The sequence below is a fragment of the Festucalex cinctus genome, chromosome 18 (assembly GCF_051991245.1).
Source record: "Festucalex cinctus isolate MCC-2025b chromosome 18, RoL_Fcin_1.0, whole genome shotgun sequence".
Classification (NCBI taxonomy): Eukaryota; Metazoa; Chordata; class Actinopteri; order Syngnathiformes; family Syngnathidae; genus Festucalex; species Festucalex cinctus.
Genome location: NC_135428.1, coordinates 20,167,488 through 20,191,575, shown reverse-complemented (window position 1 = coordinate 20,191,575; position 24,088 = coordinate 20,167,488). Strand labels below are relative to the sequence as shown.

Sequence of the window (24,088 nt, the reverse complement as noted above, 5' to 3'; positions counted from 1 at the left end):
TATGTAACAGATGGGATGGGGGAGGGGTGACTAGTTGTTGTCCAACAACACAGATACCTTCACGTGTCGTCACTCATGCGTGAACTGAGTGCTCTGTAATCTATTAGAACACATGCTTGCATTCACCCACTTTTACATTCTCCATACTGCGTGATTAAGATGCTATGGGGCCCTTTTCACACACAAAGATTAAGACTAGTCTGAGATTATGACTTGAACTAGCCTTAATCCCCTATTTCTGAAAACAGCCCAAAACATCTTCTCAGCTTTCTTACCTTCAAATCTCTGTGGACAATATTCTTAGTGTGGCAATAGTGAACAGCAGAAACAATCTGTCAACACAAAGTGATGAACAATTTTAAATATCACAAAAAAATATTCATATAAATTCAATTTCTTTCATAAATATAAAGTTTGCTGCATAAAGTGTGTGTGTGTCTGTGTGTGTTTTTGTTGTTTTTCTGATACCTGTCGAAATTTGGCTCTGGCTTCAACCTCCTTCATTCTTCCATGAGACACGAGGTAGTCAAACACTTCACCTGTGATTGGTAAAAGGTAAGACAATAAAAAAATAATAATAAAGGAAGCGTTTTGATTAGATAGCGGACAGGGGTGTTTTTTACTGAACTGCATAAAGTAGCAGGAGTTTATTTGGAGGAGGTTTAATTTGTACATGCCCGTGTTAGGGTAGCGCAAGACTTGCTGGTGCCTGTTGATTGGTGGTGGAGAACAGAATAGCAATGGCAATGGAATGTGTCACTGCCTCACATTAGCATTCTCTATTTAAGTAATTTTGTTCTTCGTTCCTCTTAATAGTGTAGCGCAGTTGGAGGAGGAAAAATTTGTTCCCTATTTGTTTCTTCACCGTTACTCAAGACCGAAGCAAAAATGAAACATGATTTAGCTCCCCTATAAGTATAAGCAAACCATTACTGTGCTGTCTTTTCTACTTGCTACATATCTGTGCAAAGACCCTTCTCATGTCTATGTTGCTTGTTGAAGAGACTTTCTATCATTATAACCTGGCAACAGCCAGATTGATCATTGTGATTCACTCAAGGGAGTTCTTAACAGTATCAATCTCGGACTGCTCCACTGTGATTTGCTCAGGATTCTGTACAATACTGCACATTCTGTACAATACTTGCAGCTGATTGGACGATGCGTTAACTTGTGCACGCCTACCAAACTTTTTTGACCAATCACGGCAACAGATTTGAACGTCGTTGTCATAGGAGAACAAAAAAACACGAACATCTTTGTCAGCTAAAAATACACAAAGCGCCTCTCGCTGTTCTTCAAAATGGTAACTGAGTAATTTTGCGAGAATATGTCCATGTTAAGGATACATAAAGTAAGTAACAAACCTAACATTCATCCATGTTAGTTTTGTTTGTTTCCCCCGGGCTCGGCCCTTACTGGTTTCATGTCCCGCCCTAAACAACGCCTGATTGGTCCGTCCTAAAAAAGGTCGATTGTGAATAAATCAGCGGGAGCAGTACAAGATGGATTCTCGTGATGTTTGTGAAGAAATACTGCGAGAATTCAGCTTGCTAGCAACGTTACATAATCATAATAATCATAATACAAGCACTGTTCAAAATATGGTTTAAGGTGTAACAAAAAGACACATCACTTTTTTTCCCGTTACATTCCAGTACTTTTAAAAAAAAATCTATTTTGAATTCACTTGTGAGTTTAAACCTGATCTTCTCCTGTGATGTCACACTATTTATCTGCTAGACTTGTCTGCCATCCTCTATATGCCCGTAATGGAAAGACTACCTAAATATATATAGCCCTGTATAACAATCCGTGCCTACATTAACTGAAATAAACTGCTTGGTGGAAATGTGGCTATTTTAAAGCTAATTAGAATTTCTTGGTGGCACAACTTTTTCCTAAGGGGGAAAAAAGAAGTGGTTATTTGGGGAAAACCTTTTCTTTGTTCAAGTGGACAACACACGGGCATAATGGCTGATGTACCCACCTCCACTGGCATACTCCATGATCAGGTAAAGGGTCTTATCCGTCTCAATCACCTCGAACAGCTGCACTGAGAGCCAAAACAAAAACAGATTCAAATCATACATACAGGTCACACTGTGGATAAAAACTGTTTGCTTGCCTTGAGCCTTACCTATGTTGGGGTGATTTAAGCCTTTCATTATTCGTACCTCCCGAAAGAGCTGAAAAGAAACAACATGCTTTAATAACAACTTACAATAATTATGATTCAGATTTGGATTACTTTATTGCATTGGTGTCTAAACTACGGCCCAGGGGCCGTTTGCGGCCCGCCGTCCATTTTTCAGTGGCCCGCGACATATGCTAAAAATGGCATTTGACTCAGTTCAAATAAAATAAACAAAACAAAAATGTTTGGAGATGGTCAAAGTAAGAAGGGAGGGTATCGAAAAACAGGTGCCATTAAGGGTTATTTTAGTTAACTAAAACTAATGAAAAAAAACAAAAAAAATTCAAAAACAATATTGTTACCAAAATAAAATAAAAACGAAAATGCTTTTTAAAAAACAAAATCTAACTGAAACTACATTTTATATTTACAAAACTAACTATAATTATAGCAAAAATGTCCTTAATTTGGGTCTTTGGTAATTAATTTAATGCATGAGCCTTTGGGGATGATTTTAAATGTGATTTTTAGTAATTTATTTTGATATAAACCGGAATAATGACGTTTGAAAGTATGTCACACAGAAGTGACATCATCTAGCAGCAGCCAATAGAAAAGCACCTTCAGATGAAGTCGCTCCCATGGTGTTTTTTAAATATTGCGCACAAGTAATACACATTTAAATTAAAAAAAAAACAACAACTAATACTAATACTAAAACTAACAAACTAAAGTAAAACTAAGCATTTTTTTAAAGAACTAAAGTAATAAAAATTAACAGAACCACCCTGACAACCACTAAAAACTAACTAAAATGAAGAATTGCAAAACTATAATAACCCTACTGCCATATTACAAATAAATTGGTTTATATACTGTAGCATTTTTCTCAATATGCAAAAGCACAAATAAATTGTTTGTACAATTTTTAGGACTAAACACAATTTCTCTTCACAACATTATGTGGCCCTTGCGTCCTTCTGATTTTCTGTATGTGGCCCTCAAATGAAAAAGTTGGGACACCCCTGCTTTATTGATCCTTAAAATGACAATCACAAGAATCATGGAAAAAACAAACAATGAGCAACATGGGGAGATAGAATGGGATATCTGACTTTCAGTGCCTTTCTTAAAAAGAAGGAAAAAATAAAGAAAGGAAGGGGGGAAATGGGGAGGGGGGCTTAACAACAACAAGAAAATACTGAAGAAAAAAATACGCAAACCCCCAGTTGCCGAATTGCGAGTATGCGGGGGTTGACTGATGTCCAATTTATATTTACATTGGGATTATTAAACTATTCTGACATGTGACAAGTTTTAGCTCCCAAAATGTGCAAGCTTTACTCAATAGTCTAGTGCTCTATACTAGTTTTTGTTTTGTTTTTTTAAATCAAAATTAGTCAAATGTATGTCACATTGTATTGTATCAAAGACTTCAAGGAAGAAACAAATGACACACACATTTGATGAATTTAAAGCTAAAGAAAACACAAACATTTGTCACTGCATGTGTCATGTCAGCTTTTAGGAATAAACTCTACTTGTACATTTCCGTATAACACAGGCAGATGAAATTAGTGTCAGTTACTCTGGTTTTCTACTCTCCGTTCTGCCCTCATCTCTTCATGTTTCTCCCTCCATTCCCACCTCCTCCATCGCTAACCAGCTTCTCTCTTTGCAAAGGCCCACGTCACTGTTGTCATAGCAACTCGGGCATTAAGACCACGATTCTTCTCAGCTTCTCCAGCTGTGCTTATGTGAATCTTGGGATATGTAGTGCTGCTCTATGATTGTCCACACCATGTATTTGCAACAACAGCATATCAAATTAACTACTAACATTACGATAAACAATTGTAGTTCAAATATGACAATCTGAGATACTACAAATCCTTCCAACATTATAAGTACAGAGCAACATAACCTGCTCCTGCCAATTCAAGAAATCCCCCTTCATGATGTTAAGAGCTTTATTTAGCCATCTGTGACTTCACTTCTCTCCCTTGCTGTACAATGCATCACAGATTCTCCGTTTACATGAATTACTGTTGAGATTATGCGAATGTCAGCTCTTTCATAGCTTCTGATTTTTTCTAATGCATGTTTATGTAAAGAAGCCCATTTCATCAATAGCAAATTGTAAAATTAATTATTCTGTTAAACTCCTCTCTCATGAATTAAATGTGACCAAGATCTCGCACAACAGCTGCCTGGAAACAAAAGTACAAAACAAAAAACAAAAAAAAATCCAGAAATGCCCCTTATTGCACAAGAGTTGACAAACACAAGAGTTAATAGACATTCATCAGTACCAAGAGACTGTTTAAAAAATAAAAATAAAAAAGGCATAGGCCTACATACATTAAAACATCCATCCATCCATCCATTTTCCTAACCGCTTACTCCTCACAAAGGTCGTGGGGGGTGCTGGAGCCTATCCCAGCTGGCTTCAGGCAGTAGATGGGGTACACCCTGAACTGGTTGCCAGCCAATCACAGACATTAAAACATGATATTTACAAATGTATGTAATACGAAATTTATAGTGTGTAATATAATAAGTTGTCCGGCAATGTTGTTGACATTTCATTTCCTGTTTATGGTGCAATACAGATATAGCTTGGTTGCCTTAAAACCCCTTTTTACTCACATCATTAACTACATTTACATACCATCAATATTTGGGTTAAGGTCAAAATCCCGGTTTCTGAAACATTAAGAATAACCCTTTCACATTCGTTAGGTGACAGAGTTCCTCCCGTACACACCGTGATTGTGATCAAGTGGAATACTGTATCCCGATCTAAACCGCGACGCATGGACATCAAGATGCATAGATGCTATTTTCGCTTCTACCGTCAATAAAAAAAAACTTTAATGTCTTTCACCAAAATAATAATCCATCCATCCATCCATTTTCTTGACCGCTTATTCCTCACAAGGGTCGCGGGGGGTGCTGGCGCCTATCTCAGCTGGCTCTGGGCAATAGGCAGGGTACACCCTGAACTGGTTGCCAGCCAATCGCAGCAAAATAATAATAATAATGATAATAATAATAATAATAATAATAATAATAATAATAATAATAATAATAATAATAATAATAATAATAATAATAATAATGTACAGCGTTCCCTTACTTTTCGCTGTCAATACGTTCCAAGAACATGGTGTAGAAATTGTTGCCATCTAGTGGTGAACTCATATAATACAACCGAAGTTCAAAACATGTGCATCTTGAAGCTGTCATGATTCGGGTCATGCAGGAGTAATGTTTGGGTCTTGTCTCATGTCTGGGGTCACGCCTGGGTTAAGTTTGAGTAGAGTTCTTGACCGTGCGTCAGAGTACACGACCCGTTACGTGTCTGTTTTGGGTATTGATGGAACAACATCCAGTTTCAACTAATTTTAGGCTATATGATGTCTGGACTATGTGATGTCAGGAATCTTTTTTTGCTATATTTTTGTTGATGTCGGGAACTATCTGTAATTACTGGGTTAACAGCCAATCAGGGAATTCCATGTCAGTACTGGTACTCACATGTCTAGCTACAACCAGTGAGATTGATTGACTGTCTATAAGAGTCTGAGAATTGTGTGTTTTTTGCCGGATTATTGATCACTGTCCTCTACTTCAATGCATCGAGAATCACAAGACGCCAAGACCAAGGGGGCTTGGCGTCTTGTGATTCTCGATGCATTCTCGTTGTTTTTCGTTTAGTCAAGTTATGTGAATAAATAGTTAAAACGTTATTTGTGTCTGCGTTTTGGGATCCAATCCTTCAGCACACAACAGAAGCACACTCACAAGCCATCCATCCATTAATCCATCCATCCATCCATCCATCCATCCATCCTACGACCAGTTATCACACACACACACGCACGCGCACACACCCCATCTATAGTTACTATATACGGGGTGCGTATATACTAGCTGCATTTCCATGACCATTTTTCGCTAAAATAAAAGCAATATTGTACTATTTCGATAAGGTACATTTTTGATTTGTCGGTGTTTCCATTGAAGAGCGTTTCGCTTCTGAGGCGCAATCTCTGAATGTCCTGTCTCGCGAGACCTCGGTGTTCTGTAGGAGGTGCTCATGATGTTTACGGAAGACAGACGCCCGATGTTGTTTACATTACTTTAAAAACATCAGGCAGGTTCGGGCATTTAATGTTGGTGTTGAGTGTATGGTGGGGTGTGCGTGTGTGTGTGGGGGGGTGCGGGTGTGTGTGTGTGGGTGGGTGGGGTCGGGGGGTTTGTTATGGTGCGGACAGAACGGATTTCAACAACGGCCATTTCTTACGCAACGATATGGAAATGGCATTGAACGGTAGCATATTAGCTCTATAGCTAAATCGCTCTGTGCTTAAAAAGACTCGGGAGGCAGTTCCGACACCAAAAGCGAGTGGCCCCGTGCTTCCTGTAACCCTAAAATGTTGTTGTTGTTGTTGTTGTTGTTGTTGTTGTTCCCGGAGGCTGGGTAAAAGGCGGGTTACAAATAGTTTAATGTTTCTGATTTTTTTCTGGCGTGTTCCTTTCTCAAGTAACCAGACATGGCAGGACAGGATTTCAAGCTCCTCTCCTTTTATTCAATTCCTTCTCGAACGAGGCTCGCTCGGTTACCCCTCTCGCTCTTTTGCACTCATGATGTGCAGTATACAAAACACTTCAGCATGTAAAACTAAAATACAATACCAACATTAATCATTCTCAAAACAAATATTAGTCAATTGCAAGTAAATGAAAATACACACTGGCAATCAACCTGTTCCATTCCTTTCCTCCGTGACTGGGCGAGTGTAACATGACTACTAAAAGTGTTTCTCTTACACTTTTTTTGCGAAATACTTCTATTTCGACACGTCTCAAAAACCACCTCATGAGAGCGCAAATCTTTTTTGCGATATTTGAGTTTTTTTTCGCAAATCCAGTGTTGCCATTAACAGCTTGCTTTTGCAAAATTTGCCTTTTGCGCAAAACTGAGGGAAATGGAAACGCACTTAATGACATTATATATTATATATATATACAGTATATATATATATATATATATATATATATATATATATATATATATATATATATATATATATATATATATATATATATATATATATTGTATATATATATGTGGGGGGGCGTGGGTGTGTGCGTGTGGGTGTGTGTCCAGTGAATAGTAGGTGTGGTGCGACACAGTATTATAGCAAGTACTGGGGGTCCACTTGTACTGCAATTCCCTTTTTTGATTCTGTGTGTTCCTGTGCTATGCCGCAGTTACCCTTGATTGCTGCCAAAAAAAAGTGCACACTGGTTCGTCTTCAACCTTCAGGCACAGTGTCCACCTTCTAGGCTTAAACATCATCAACATGCTGACCAGCAGGAAAAAGATGACGACAAGGAGCATTTTGAAAGACTCCACTCACAACACAATGGCCATTAAACCAAACATCCATAATCATGATTCATGTTCAAACACACTTTGCTATTCTTGTCTTTGTTGTCCCCAACATTACATACTAGGTAAGGGTTTCACATCTCAGATTTTTTATTTTTTAAATTAACAATGTAATTAAACTCAAGTTGACGTAATTAATTTTTTTTTAGCACGGTACTAATTCTGGTATGGACTACGAATGTGTATTCCATTATAATGCTCTTTAAAGAAGCCATTATTGAAATCACTACAAAATTTAAATTTATTGTTCAGCCGTAAACTCATCTTTTGCCGTATACAGACATGAATACATTTTACGGAATGCAGACAAATTATAACAGCAAGACAGACTACATGAGGTATTCGCAGCTGCAGCAGGACAGAACCCACAACGTACTTGCAAGTTTAACTTATGGCTGCGCATAAGGTAAATTCATTGTTAGTCAACAAAACAGGCAACGCAAGTGAACAAAATGCTATCAATAAATTAAACTTAACAACGTCAACAGCGCAAAACCAGCAAATAGCTGACATTTTCAGTAAATAGTGGCGGTTAGGCGCCAACAAAAATCTGCAAGTAAAAAGTATACAAATTAGCAATTGAAGGTCAATTCATTGATTGTTTGGATTGGGTACCGAAGACTTTTTGTGGTATGGACCGATTTGGGTCGGGACTTCCGAGCACCGATTCACGTAAAATCAAACGGTGCCATGTAAGTTGTGACTGTGGGAATGAAAGAGTTGACGATTTTCCATGGCGCACTTCAACGCAACATTATATGTGCACCTTCCCCCTCCAAATGGAATCATGCTGGAATGTACACAGTTGCATCATCGTTAAGGTATATAGACATTGTAATTTGGATATGCTATTGGTGACCATATTTAAAATAGCAAAAGATTGTGGCCAAAATGTAGCGAGCATTACAGACCACGTTGGGTAAATTCAAATGATTAATTTGAACCCAATTATTCTCTTTGTTCATGTCATCTCCTCTTCCAACTGTCTTTTTTTTTTTATATTTGAGTCCAACGTGGGTTCAAACTTCGAGCTCATCGCGCGTCAGGCTCTACATTCTTGAAAAGCAACTGCAAAATAAACGAAGTTAACATCAATCATTATTAATGTATATATTTTCTATTGTTCATTGCAAAGAACATAAATTCACACTTTTTTTTTTTTTTGAAATATTAACTTAAAGGCCCAGTCTGCCGGTTTCACACAGGAAAAAGGCAATTTTTAAATACAGGATTTAAACAGACAAACTACAAAATCACCACCAAACATTAACATAAGCCCAGATGTGTAGAAAAAGTCAAAGTGTGTACATCCTGTATTTAAAAAGTGCATTTTCCTGAATGAAAATGGCAGACCGGGCCTTTAAGTTTGTTAATTATATTTCAGGAATCATAAAATGTTAAACCTTTATTTTTACTATTTTACTATCTCTGGCTCATTTGAATGAAATTTTATTTTATTATTTGTCGAGTTTTATATACTGAAAAGCAATTGTTAAATTGATTTTTAAAAAGATTTTACTATTAAATAAACAATGGTGAACATTTACTACCACCCAAATAAATAAATTCATTAATTAATTACCGGTAATAAAATTTAACAAATTTAAAAAAAGAATTAAAAAAAGAGAGAGAGATTTCGAAAGTACTGAAAATGGGTATCTTTGAGTACCGGTATCGATTCCCAGGTACAGAGTATTGGAACAGTACCAGTTCAAATGTGAAAGGTACCCATCCCTATTGATTGTCAACAAAACAGGCAATGTAGATGGACAAAATAATATCAATAAATTAAACTTAACAATGTCAACTTTGGCCTGAGCTCACAAAAACAGCAAATTTTCATTTTCAGCAAATAATGGCAAGTTAGGCTCGAAATAAAAATCTGCAGTATACAAATGAGCAATTGCAAACATGACGGTTCACTGTAATTAAAAAAATATGTGAACCCTTTGGAATTAAATAGATTGTTTTATTGTCTTCATTAATTGGTCATACATTTTTTGACATTTTACGAAATCACCCAAGTTCATTGGGTTTTGGGATTGTACATTTGGGGGGGGAAAAAACAGTCCATCAGAGACCTGTGAGACCAGAGAGAATCCATGAAAAGGAGTCTACACAGGCTAGACACCTTCTAGCAAGAGCACTAACAACCACACCACTCTGCTTCAGATGATATACAGCACATTTAACAATATACTTATTTTATTGTTTCTTATATTCATCAATGATTTATGGAGTGATGCATGGGGCATTATACTGTGGGATGTGTTGAATAGTTGATTTCATCATAAATAGATGAAATCTCTTTGCACGACAGTGCAGTAAAATACCTTTTGTAGGCTGGTTGGATTCAACTGAGTTTTGTCGATGATTTTTATTGCGACCTGGAAAAGAGAGAAAGAGAGAGAGAGAGAGAGAGAGAGAGAGAGAGAGAGAGAGAGAGAGAGAGAGAGAGAGAGAGAGAGAGAGAGAGAGAGAGATTTTGAACTACCTAAACAGAAGATAATTCAAATGAATCAAAAGTATGAGAAGGTGAACATCCTGCTCTGCCACTATATAAAGTCCATACAAGTAGACATGGCTTTAATCATTACAGAGTTAGAATAGCTAAAAGTATGGTTAACTGCCATATATTATGTATTTATACACTTTCAGATTTTTAGAACAACAAAAATGATTCAATTTAATTGGTTGCACCAAATCACAACAACTGTTATCGCAGAGGATATTGATCTGGGGCCATTTATGACAGATATTCATAATAAATAGCGACCCAACAAATCCTTACATGAGGCAAGCTCCTATGAAAAAATATCGAAAAAAACTCAACAAGAGGCAGCTATATGTGTCTCAACCAGCTGAATAATAATAATAATAATAATAATAATAATAATAATAATAATAATAATAATTCGTCATCCATTTTCGTAAATGCTTTAAAATAATAATAATAATAATAATAATAGTAATAATAAAGTAGTTAAGAAAATTGATTTATTATTATTATTATTATTATTAATTCATCAATTTTCTTAAATTCTTTAAAAATAATAATAATAATAGTAATAATAATAATAATAATAATAATAATAATAATAATAATAATAATAATAATAACTTGACATACAATTTCTGGAAGCTGCATGTTAATATCTGAATGTACGTGGAATGCTTTATTATAACAATAATGTCAATTGTCATTGAATATAATGGATGTTAAATAATTGGACAATGATTATTATATGAAGTTGTACTATAATTTGCTCGAATTTCAACCCTTCCACCCCACTCACCAGCCTTATGCATTAATAACCATTAAGTAAATCTGTGACAAGGTATGTAATTGTATTGAATAATGCAGTATAATACGTATACAAGCTTGTGTTGAATTGGAACTTTAGAATATAGAGCGGAATCATCTTGAAAAAAAAAAAAACAATAATGAGAAATTACATTTAATATAATTGATGTTAAATAATTAGACAATTATTATTTTTCATAATTGCACTAAAGTCTGGTCCAACCCGGAACCGCATTCCACGCAATGAAAGGTAGGTTCTTAACCATTGAGTTTACTGACTTGTTCAAAGTTATGCTGCGTATTTATAGACTTGACTTTATTGATCCCTTTGGGATGGCTCCCTCTGGGAAATTTAAATTTACGGCAGCAATAAGAACAGATAATAAAATAAAAAAGAATTCAATCAATCAATAAATAAGGTTTTTACACCAGAGATTGAATTAATAATAATAATAATAATAATAAGAAGAAGAAGAAAAATAAAAATAAAAAATTCAATCAATCAATAACTAAGGTTATTACACTAGAGATTGATATATTGAATAATGCCGGATAATACAAAACCATTGAAGCTGAATGGGGATACATGTACTTAATCATTTAAATATAATCATAATGCATTTCCCCATATGATAGTCAATTGGTAATTTGGTAAAGATGTTTATCACTTAAGAGAGTGACCATGCATACATTGGGACTGTACCATCGAAGTTGGGATTTGAACCCATGACCTCGTGATTACGGGACAACTATGCCACCGAACAGTATCAAAGACATGTGATTGATGGTCAATTGTATGTATCAGCCGATACTGCAAAACTGTATTGGAATCGGTATCTGTAACCATAGTATATTAGTAGGCATTGGTCTACTGACCAGTTGATTGCAACACTATAATGATATCCTGAAATGATGGCTTTTAGTTTTGGTGTGCCACCCCCAAGATTGTAAGTGTCCACATCTGGCACGTGTCCAACTGTTCAGTGTTTCAGTACTTTTTGAGCAATTTGTTCCGTCTAACCAAGAATTGAACAGCAAAATTTACAACAGGTATTTAATCCATTTACTTACAGACTAATTTGAATTCCTGGTTCAATCATTCAGGATTTCTCCAGGACATCTGGCGGCTTACCTCTCTGCCTGTCAGGATGTGGCGTGCCAACTTGACCTTGGCAAAATTTCCCTTGCCGATGGTCTTGAGTAAACGATAGTTGCCAATGTGCGGCTGCTCGTCCGAGCAGGAGGCGATAGAATTCCTGCACCGGGCACCAAGCGAACGAGTGGACTGACTTGTAGCCTTGTCTGAACGGCTGGCCCCCAGCAACACATGCTGCAAAGAAATGAAGGAAATGGCTTTTTAAAAAAGTACTACTTTGGCAACATCACACAGCAGCGAGGCGTAGTCTAAATCTGCGCAGGGGCAGGCTAGAGTTTGTTTTCGTATTTCTCTCGCCTCACACAGCCAAGTGCAGTTTAAAACAGGTGTTTTGCCCCGCTGTGGGCATCAACGCAGCCAACTTGATTTGCCACCAAAACAAGCATCTGATCTCATTCTCTTTATAATTGGTACATGAAAGGCGCACAGTCATTGATATGACGGAAGGAGAGGGAGCAGGTGTGCACATGCATAGAGCAAAAATAGTCATATGCCAGCCAGATTTGATTTCCTTAGAACAGAGCTGGGGGGCTTAAATCATATGACTTGGACTCAAGTCCACTTTAGTCGCTAATTTCATGGCTTATAACTCGACTTGAAATTGACTTTGACTTAACAAGTCAAATTGATTCTGTTTACATTTTTAAATCTTTATTATTATTATTATTATATTTTGTATACATATTTTACTACTATATATATATATATATATATATATATATATATATATATATATATATATATATATATATATATATATATATATATATATATATATATATATATATATATATATATATATATATATATATATATATATGTACTCTGGGATAGATTCACTTAGAATGTGCTGCGTCCACTAATGGCGGTCCGGTTCCACACCGAAGTGGCATTTTTTTTGTCCCCGGATGTGAGCGTCTCCATGGGACTTTTTCAGGGCCGAGCGGTTCCGTTGTAACCGCTGTTTAGAACCCTTTCGGCAGTGGTTCTGCAGCGCTGGTCGTCGGGGGACAAGCGGGGCCGTGATGTCACCTGTCATCTGATTGACCGACAGCAACGCAGCAAGTAACGCCGTGGCACGCGCCCATTTCCTTGTTTTATGCGAGAGAGGCAAAGGCGCCCGCCGGTCTTCGCCAAAGTAATAAAAATACAGTATATACAATAAATATAATAATATCATACAGCAACACTGAACTATATTTACAATTTAAAAGGTACTTGTGGATGTATTTGTAATGTTTGTGGTTTATATAAAAATGGCGAGTGCACAACACTGGCTGGTCGTGTGTTCCCATTCACTTGAATGAGAGCTCCAGCGGCAGAGCTCTCCATTCAGTAATAGCTTCACGAGCCAGTCGTGAATCGCAATATTTCATCCATGGTGGTCCATATTAAATTGTAAATAGGGTTCAGTGTTGACGCGACTTGCCACTCGTAAAATGTTATGGTAGATCCGCACGTACTGCGGGAGTGCAAGCTTGGCTTGGACAGTTCAAATGTTCCCGCCCCCTACCAGCCGTGCGCCAGTTGTAATGGAAAGGCTACAGGTGCGGTGTGGTTGCATGAGGTGTGGTTGCGTGCCGTGCAGGACTGATGGAAAAGCAGCATTTGAGTGCTAAATAGTGCACCACAACTGCTCCCGCAAACTGCTCCCTGTTAACCACCTATTCACTAAGGATATTGCTCTAATCATATACCGGTGCAAACAAAACACGCCCACAAATTCTGACAGTTGGGAGCAAATTTGCGTCTGATTTATCACACATGGATGTTGGAACAGTTGCGAGAAAGATGACATTATCAGAAAGCGAGCTTGGACCAAGGAGGTGCAGAACCGTTTTCCTCATTTAGCATCATTAAGCTGTAGTAAGCAGAGAGGACGACGACGATGTAATTCACTCATAAAATACAAATTATTGGTGTGATCTTTTTCTATTTTTTTTTTTTTCAGACATTGACATGGGCATACTGTATATACATCTCTCACGTATAAATAATAAACCTTTTATTAGACCAACATTGGTGAAATCTACATTGTTTCAGCAGCAGTAGTGGATACTGGAATTATTAGGAGTCATTTTGAGTGCTGATTGTTAATTTTGACGTTTCATATCTGATTACAGTAATCTAACTGGAAAGACTTGCGTTCTTTGCTACTGTAAGAACAATATTGTTTATTTTAAGTTTATTGTTTTGTTCAATGAAACCGCATTTCAAGATTGTGCCTTTTGTTAAGTGTATGTTTAATTATTAATAAATGACTTATAATAACACATAACTGTCATTATTTCCAAAATTCCTGTCAACGTTTAAAATATTTAGGCCTACAAAAACATGGTGGGCCACTGGTGGGCTTCTCTACCATCAGCAGGGATGCCGCACCCATTACGCATCGTCATTGAGTGTGCACGTCATGTGTGAACGCTCCGACATTGCACTTGACATGATGTCCAAAAATCCATCACAACACCCCCTATCCCAAAGAAAGTTTACCCAGGCTGAGCAAATTTTCTGGGGGAAACCCTGGACTGCTTCAGTTTTTCCCAGTGTGGTTTGTTTATTTTTTTATGACCCCTGTATGCCTGAAAATCCATTAACGTCCTAACGTTTATTCTATTTGGCCAACTATACAGGACCACTGTTTGGGGGCCAAGGAAAGGGCCCAAGTAAAGGTCCTGTCATGCCGCTCATGACGTGTGCATCTGAGTCACCTTGTTTTATGTTCATTTTCTCAACTTTATCCAAGTCAACATTCATTGGACCACATCCGCAATTGACTTTATTCCGTGCCTATTTCCTCACCTCATGCTGTGCCAGCAGTTTTCTCTAATTTAACTACCCTATGACCTGCACACTCCACCCTAATTGTTTGTAGAGTTCCCCCAACTTCTATTGTGGCAGGCTGATCACCCATACCAGCTTTTCGAGGACACACAGTGGCTGCTTGAGGACCACATACCATTATTACAAATATTATTAAAAGGACAATGTGCATTAACATTAAAAAGATGGACCAGATTTAGCATAATGCTAGTTTCCATCTGTAGTTTCCATCTCAGCAGCTGATCATGGTTCAATTGCCTGGACAGCCACGTCAGTCACCTAACCACATTGCAACCATCAGCCACCGTACGACCCACCGTAGCGCAAGCCTGGCGGACATCATTTTTCTCGGCTGGTTGACATGAGATCATACACCTGCAACTCTGTGGGTCCAGTGTCGTTATCATCCATGTAAAGGCCAGAACAAGTCCCATGTGCTTGGCATCTTGGCCATCCTCCAGACCTGCCCAGGCGAGTACTCCATGTCTGGCGTCCCGAAATGGTCCCGAAGGGTCTCTTTGTCCTGTCCTTCTGGTTGGACTCCAGAATGACCTCGACAAGCCAAGTACTTTGGCTCTTGTACCTGGCTGCTGGCCCACTTCCGCCCACCCTGATTTGAACAGTTTTGGTGGACTTCCGTCAACACTTTCATGATCTGTTAATTTTACTGTGGAATAGATCGTGTGTTAAGGTTTATTTGGAGTTGTGTTTTCTGTGTGCCCTTTATGGCTTCGACTTGTTTTCGCCAGCCCTGCTCCCCTTACGTCTGTCTGCAAGTCAGTTGTCTTCAGCCACTCCTGTCATGTCCAGGTGTGCCTCGTCTCAGTCTGTTTGTAATTACTGTAGTTCCCTGTTTTCTTTCAGTTACAGTTTGTCATGTGTCACATCATGTTGCCTGTCGTGGTGAGTCCTAGTAGTTATTTCTTTTTTAAATTATTTATTTATTTATTTATTTGTATTTTTTTTTTGGGGGGGGGTCATTGATCTATCCTGTTGTTCCAAATACATAACTTTTTTGAGTATACACAGTCTGCACTGCTTACTTGGGCCCATCTTTCTCCTTCACATTTCTACAACAAAACCCTCAAATGTGACAGAAGTGAATACCTCCCAAAAACAACTAACTGAGTGGCTGCGTTGAAAGCCTGGAAAACCATCACAAAAGAAGAATGCAAAAGTTTCATGTCATTGGCTCACAAGCTTGATAGTGTCAGTCCAAGCAAAGTGTATGCAAATTAGGGTTGTCACGAGAACCGATACTTCGGTACCAAGTCGATGCCAAGATTCTGAAAATGTGACGGTACTGCCTTTTCTACAATACCCGAAGTATCGTTGGTACCGAGGCGACAGATCTGGCCGCGTCTTTTGTGTTGTTTTGGGGGTGTAAATGAGTGGTTATCTGGCAATCCACGCAACGTCTAATGTCGTCACGTGACTACCCTGCCGCTGAGACAATAATAAGGAAGGAGAACAACAGTCAATGCGTGCAACATGGCAGTACCCGCACATCTGCATCCTCTTCACCTGCAGCGGCAGCTGCCCCTCAATTAGTTGAGAAGAAAAACGCTAAAAGTCACGTATTGAAGTACTTTGGATTTGAGGTTGATGAGCAGGGATTAATAATCGATCCTCAAATACCTGTATGCAAAAGATGCCAAAACTGTTTCCAGACAAAAGGGGGGAACATATCCAACTTAGCGAAATATCTAAGAGATCGACACCCAGACTTGTACAAAGAATTCGTGGTGAGTGCATTTGAATTCCCGTGTTATCATTGTTGCCCATATCTAAACTAACAACGTTAGTATGATGACCCCACACTAAATGAGCTGCTTGGCGAAATAACGTTAGCATTATGTTCAACCTTAAGTAATGTTGCCGGGCAGCTAATTTACTGAATCACCTAAAGTAACGTTAAACAAGCCTGAAATAATATATCAAACGTTATTCGTTATTTTGTTTGTTTGTTTGTTTGTGTCTGTGTGTGTGTGTGAGTAGGTGCGCGCGTGTGTGTGTGTGTGTGGTGCTACGTGCTGCAACTGGTTGATAAATAAGCACAGTATATCCATCCAGACATTTTCTTGACTGCTTATTCCTCAAAAGGGTCACGGGGAGTGCTGGAGCCTATCTCAGCTGGCTCTGGGCAGTAGGCGGGGTACACCCTGAACTGGTTGCCAGCCAATCGCAAGGCACACAGAGACGAACAACCAGCCACACACACAAGCACACCTAGGGACAATTCACCCAATTAACCTGCCATGCATGTCTTTGGAATGTGGGAGGAGACCGGAGTGCTCGGAGAAGACCCACGCGGGCACGGGGAGAACATGCAAACTCCACCCAGGAGCTTGGACTCGAACCCGAGTCCTCAGAACTGGGAGGCGGAGGTGCTAACCAATCACTCACCGTGCCACCCCACAGTATATTTTTATTTTTTTTTTATGCTACATGCACTGTCATGCATTTTTATTTTATTTTAGTGTTTAATACTTAAAGCTAGTACATGTACAGTATTTTATTTTGTTTACTCTATTGTTTAATATTTTAATGCACAGTATTTTATTTTAATGCTTTAACGCTACATGCCAATTGTTCTGTTTAAGCACACAGTACCGTTGTTTGTTGTTCACTTCTAATAAAAGGAGTGTATGTTGAAGTACATGGAATTTATTGCTTACTTTCTATTTTTACCGTGGTATCGAAATGGCATCGACAATCGTGGAATTTCAGTGGTATCGGCATCGACTACTAAATTTCTGGTATCGTGACATCCCTAATGCAAATTACTGTCAAGTCTGTTTTAATTGCATGAGTTTCAATTCTTTTGCTCACCTAAAAGAAATGTTTCTAAATAAATAATGCTCATTTTCTAAATTCTGTACCCAACACAAATGTAAATAACTGATAAAAGTTCTACTCTTTCCCTCTTCTTTAATATTAATCATTTGTAGTCATACTTAAATGTTTTCAGTCTACAAAAAAACTACGGAAAAACTTGCTAACTCTGAGGGTACTTTATAGTACGAGACGGGATAGCAGATTTGTCGGAATCCATTTTTAAATGGATTCCTTTTTGTGCAAACCATTTGATGTGTACCTATTAAAATTATTAATTTCACAAGTACTATCTACCATTTAAAAAAAAAATCAACAATCTTTTGCACAATTTAAGGCAATTTGTAGAGTGGAAAATAGGAACCAAAAGCAGAAGGCAGAGGAACCAGGATGTCAGGGTGATAAGTGGGTGAGATACACAAAGACAAACATATAAAAGGAGGCTATACTCAAAAAGGGAGCAGATGCCGACACAGTAGTCTCTGGCCAGTTCCAGGCCCTGAGGCACGCACTTCCATTCACGCAGCATGCCATCTACACACACACGCACACGCATATACAAACTATATGACAGTTCCTTTTCTCACGCCCTATCTACAGTATAGAGCCTACTTTGGCTCCATCTCCCAATAACCATAGGCCGTGACCTGCCACATGCCAAAACAGTTTTGTTTTTTTTCCCCCACAGCAGGAGGCCCGAGCAGTAGCACTTGAGTCCACATCAACCCAATCCTCACCTTCACCAATGTGGCAACAACATCTCTGCTGTTCAATTCACTCACCTAACATAATCACTTCATTGTGGAAAGCAGATCAAGCTTATTCTAATGGAAAGGGTGGATCTGAATTCGTAATCACTCATGCATCTTGTAAACTCACACACACTCTCTCTGGCTTAACCACCCTTGTGTGCTAAAAGCTCAGCTAACAATCATGGGGGAGGGAGGGGGGGCTCATGCAATGTGTTTATGGCAGAGAAATGCCAATGCAACATCAATTGTTGGTGATAGATAGATAGATAGATAGATAGATAGATAGATAGATAGATAGATAGATAGATAGATAGATAGATAGATAGATAGATAGATAGATGTCACATCTCTCTAAGCTCTCTCTGATTTGCACTGTACTGGATGTATGGCGCTGTCTGACACCCACTGGCTGGAGGGTTGGGCGCTAAACAGCAGCCTGCGCAAGCACTGACTGCACATCATTCCATGCAGTAATCCCCCCTCGCTTCATACAAGCGAAGCCAGGCAGGTATACTCCATACATTTGTTTTTGGCCTGTGCACCCGTCGCACCCACCTGATTGCCGGAGAATGCATGCATGCACACAGAGGAAGCAGCAGCAGCGAGGGGGTATTGTGACATCGCAATCTCCATACAGCCTTGTAATAAGATGTGACAGCTGCTTTTAAGGCTTTCTGCGCACATTGGTTATTGCATGCAGAGGTCTTATTTCCTTCAATGGACAGTACATGCATGCGTATGCACTCGGTTAGCCCGTTTTGAAAGAGTTTTTTTTTTTTTTTAACACAATTATAAATCCAATAGCACCTCTTCAGTCCCAACGTAATAACGAATAAACAGATCAAGCTATGCATCCATTTACATGGCAGAAAATACACGCCAATGAAGGCCAAGATGATGAGATGTTTGTTTTAAGGACGCATTTATGTTCCGAATGCCCCCAAAACAGGCTTTAGGCTGCAGCTGCACTTACATGGTCTCCAGTACTCCTGTCGTTCCCAGACGGTAATGCAGATCGAGAGGACATGTTTTCTTTCTCCCCTTTCCCTGAGTGACAATCGCGGCGTGTTTTGAGTGAACAGTTTTTATAGGCTCCACCGGCAGAATAACATCCGCAGATGCGAACCACCGTCCCGAATCAATCTGCCTCTTCTCCAACCGGCCGAGCCGCGGTCGAGAGCAGACCTCTGCCTGTCATGGCAGGAATTGATATCCGGAGGGGGGTGTCCTCAAAGCAGCTGCATCTTCCATCCACCATGCACTTTGCAAAAAAAAAAAAAAAAAATGGAGACCTGAGAAGACGGTCGATCAGCGATGCAGCAAATGCAAATCCAGAGCATGGAATAGGTGCTAAAATGCAGAAATGTTTGGCCGGAGCCCAGCGTCTCTGTAGCGACTATCCACCCCCTGCCTCATTGCTGCACAAAACAAACACGGCTTCTTCTGGATACGTGTCAACTCCGTCGATCATAACACGCGCATATAGGCTACAATATATATTTCTTTTAGCCCATCGACGCCGATTGCAACACGCCCGCTTTTCAGCAGCTCGCAGGAGACACAGTCGAATGTGCAGCGAAGAAAAAGGCCGAAAGTGGTCAGAAATCGGTATTCTCGGTCGATGTGTTGCGCTGCACCACCAAGCCACGAAGAAGAAGGAGCACAGACTGGACTAACGAGACTTAAAAGCATCAGAAGGCGCGCGTTGGCATTGATCATCAGCCCTGCATCCTTGCCCTTGAAAGCAGGAGCAAAACTAGGATCTGAACATTAGCTGTGCCCGAGCCCCAATCTGAACATTATCCACCATGCAATAGTACAATATTAACAAGATTACAACAAAAATAAAATAAAATAAAGACGATTAATAGCGACGTGTTGCATGCAAACAGAGGCAACACGTTTGAACTGCAGTATTAAATACACATTAGAGCATTCATATCCATAGCCTCTAAAATTACTTCTGAATGAACAGATACTATATAATACACTGTTTTAGGATAGTTATTGAAGCTAGAGGCAAAAATTCACCAGTTAGCCTACATACTATTGTATATTCTGGTATGTATATGCAATTATTTGATCAAAAGATATGTTTCTTGTCCAATTCTTTTAATTTGGAAAGCAAATCCCCACACTTCCTGTCTGAGCTGTCTGTCTTACTTTCTTACTTTTACTTTACATGAGCGAGCTGCGCCACAGCACAAACGCCGTCAGACAGATTCAACAACGTTTACATTTTCAAATTAAACACAATGTACTGTTTATTTGGCGTTCAGTAAATAAGCATCGTTTGTTGTGGTGCATTTATTGAACTTAAAGGGGATATAGTCTACATTATTTATTTATTTATTTATTTATTGCCACTCAAAACAGTTCCCGAGGTACTGTTTGAATTAGCGTCGGGTAAGGTTGCACCAATGGACTATATGCACAAAGCACGTGCGCATTCGACGTATTATTGCACACAACTACCGGTGCGGGAGACTTCAGCGGAACGCACTGCTGGTGTGATTTAAAACTCTAATCCTAAATCCTTAACCCACTCAAAAAGAACAGGGGCCGCTCCTTGCTTTAACACTATATCTATCAGAATTTTAAAACTATTCATTCGATCTCCCAGAGTCGTAATTTTTACATCTGAACTCTGTTAATGACGCCATTGCTAAAAATAATTACGACACCGAAATACAAGCCGTTTGAGTAGCTAGTAATTAATTACAAAAAAATAAAAAAAAAGTAAATTTTGTATTGGAGCTCCTCCACACGTCCACACAATATCCTACGAGCCCCACCCCTCCCCCTCCAGTCAGACGGTATGTGAGGTTTTAAATCTTCAGATGGAACCTGCCAGCGAACTGTTCATATCACGTACGATTTTCATTGTTCCGTTTCCATTTATTTATTTTGTTTTCTTTTTTATTGTAATGATACATTATTAGATAAGAATAATTTATTAGGAGATTAACATGATAGAATAGGGAGTAGGACTAGATAAATGTTTGCACTTTGTCACAAAGCCAAGGAAAGAGGACTCATATGTGTCACGAAAGGGGTGTTGAAGGCAGGACCCAAATGCAGGAGGCAACCAAAAAACAGGGCAAGGCAGGGATGCAGGTAAAAAAGGGGATTTAATTAACAAAAACTATAAACAATGTAATATGAAAAAATTAACAAGATCAAAAAAACAAACACAAGGCATGGCATGGAACACAGAGACAACAACAGGCACAACAGATACTATGACTCCACAAGAACCGAACGGAAAACAGGGGACTAAATACACACAGGCTAATGACAATGACTAGACACAGCTGGGTAAGACACAAGTGGTAGGGGAAGCTGATTGGTGGATACACTGGGAAGGGAAGAAACACTCAGGTGGACGTGGTTTGACATAACGGGACAAGGGAAGAAACAAGGAACACATGACAAACGACCAAAAGACAACAAAAACCCACCCCCACCAAACCAAAACATGACATAACCCCCCCCTCAAGGGACGGCTCCCAGACGTCCAACATAAAAAGTCCAAAAACAAGGGCGGGCGGAAGGGGGCACGGAGGAGGGCACACGGCCCACCCAGCCGTCCCAGACAAAAAGCAGTTCAGGAGGGCGTCCTCGACGCCCGACAAGAGAGTCCCAGCGGGACCAGTCAGGAGGGCGTCCTCGACGCCCGACAAGGAGCAGAGGTGGCGGCGGGGTGTTCGCCGCCAGATGAGGAGCAGGAGGCGGCCGCTGGCCGGGCGCCGCCGGAACTGGTGCAGGCGATGGCGGCCGCTGGCCGAGCGCCGCCGGAACTGGTGCAGGCAGTGGCGGCCGCAATCCATGCGCCGCCGGACGAGGAACACGAGGTGGCGGCCGCAATCCATGCGCCGCCTGACGAGGAACAGGAGGTAGCGGCCCAGGCGAAGCGGCCAGGGGCTGCGGCGGCAGCGGCACAGGCGAAGCGGCCAGGGGCTGCGGCGGCAGCGGCACAGGCGAAGCGGCCGGGGGCTGCGGCGGCAGCGGCACAGGCGAAGCGGCCGGGGGCTGCGGCGGCAGCGGCACAGGCGAAGCGGCCGGGGGCTGCGGCGGCAGCGGCACAGGCGAAGCGGCCGGGGGCTGCGGCGGCAGCGGCACAGGCGAAGCGGCCGGGGGCTGCGGCGGCAGCGGCACAGGCGAAGCGGCCGGGGGCTGCGGCGGCAGCGGCACAGGCGAAGCGGCCGGGGGCTGCGGCGGCAGCGGCACAGGCGAAGCGGCCGGGGGCTGCGGCGGCAGCGGCACAGGCGAAGCGGCCGGGGGCTGCGGCGGCAGCGGCACAGACGAAGCGGCCGGGGGCTGCGGCGGCAGCGGCACAGGCGAAGCGGCCAGGGGCTGCGGCGGCAGCGGCACAGGCGAAGCGGCCAGGGGCTGCGGCGGCAGCGGCACAGGCGAAGCGGCCAGGGGCTGCGGCGGCAGCGGCACAGGCGAAGCGGCCAGGGGCTGCGGCGGCAGCGGCACAGGCGAAGCGGCCGGGGGCTGCGGCGGCAGCGGCACAGGCGAAGCGGCCGGGGGCTGCGGCGGCAGCGGCACAGGCGAAGCGGCCGGGGGCTGCGGCGGCAGCGGCACAGGCGAAGCGGCCGGGGGCTGCGGCGGCAGCGGCACAGACGAAGCGGCCGGGGGCTGCGGCGGCAGCGGCACAGGCGAAGCGGCCAGGGGCTGCGGCGGCAGCGGCACAGGCGAAGCGGCCAGGGGCTGCGGCGGCAGCGGCACAGGCGAAGCGGCCAGGGGCTGCGGCGGCAGCAGACGAGGTTCCGGAGCGAGAGGCTGCAGCAGACGAGGTTCAGGGGCGAGAGGCTGCAGCAGACGAGGTTCGGGGTTCTGAGGCCAGTCCGACCCATCACTCCAGTCGCCACGGTCCAAAGCCATCAACTCTCTTATCTCTGCAATGACTCGGGCGACGTCTTCAAGCCTCTGCCAGGTCTCCAATTCCGCCATTGCCCCTGCTGGGTCCAGTTCTGGTGGAGTCATTCTGTCACGAAAGGGGTGTTGAAGGCAGGACCCAAATGCAGGAGGCAACCAAAAAACAGGGCAAGGCAGGGATGCAGGTAAAAAAGGGGATTTAATTAACAAAAACTATAAACAATGTACTATGAAAAAATTAACAAGATCAAAAAAACAAACACAAGGCATGGCATGGCATGGCATGGAACACAGAGACAACAACAGGCACAACAGATACTATGACTCCACAAGAACCGAACGGAAAACAGGGGACTAAATACACACAGGCTAATGACAATGACTAGACACAGCTGGGTAAGACACAAGTGGTAGGGGAAGCTGATTGGTGGATACACTGGGAAGGGAAGAAACACTCAGGTGGACGTGGTTTGACATAACGGGACAAGGGAAGAAACAAGGAACACATGACAAACGACCAAAAGACAACAAAAACCCACCCCCACCAAACCAAAACATGACAATATGCAGAGCAGGAAACCGCCATACTTGGGCTATATATATATATATATATATATATATATATATATATATATATATATATATATGGCACTATCACTCCAATTAAGTAAATTGGCATAGCAAAAGCATATCACACGCAACAGAAGTAACATTTACATGCAACTAAAGATTGATT

General features: G+C 41.2%; 1 protein-coding gene across 4 annotated transcripts in view; it reads right to left on the bottom strand.

Annotated features, from left to right (window-relative positions):
* mark4a (MAP/microtubule affinity-regulating kinase 4a) overlaps window positions 1–20,300 on the bottom strand; it is a 48,105-nt gene extending 27,805 nt beyond the window's left edge. For 3 of the 4 annotated variants that reach the window (XM_077504736.1, XM_077504737.1, XM_077504738.1), the window contains exons 1-7: window positions 19,442–20,300; window positions 12,035–12,232; window positions 9,932–9,985; window positions 2,141–2,189; window positions 1,991–2,056; window positions 469–539; window positions 276–332 (exon numbers count right to left, since the gene is read on the bottom strand). In XM_077504736.1, coding sequence (XP_077360862.1) covers window positions 276–332; window positions 469–539; window positions 1,991–2,056; window positions 2,141–2,189; window positions 9,932–9,985; window positions 12,035–12,232; window positions 19,442–19,495 — 549 coding nt within the window. In that variant the 5' untranslated portion in view covers window positions 19,496–20,300. The remainder of the gene's footprint in view (window positions 1–275; window positions 333–468; window positions 540–1,990; window positions 2,057–2,140; window positions 2,190–9,931; window positions 9,986–12,034; window positions 12,233–19,441) is intronic. The other variant, XM_077504739.1, reaches the window with a different exon arrangement.
* Between the last annotated feature and the right edge of the window lie 3,788 nt (window positions 20,301–24,088).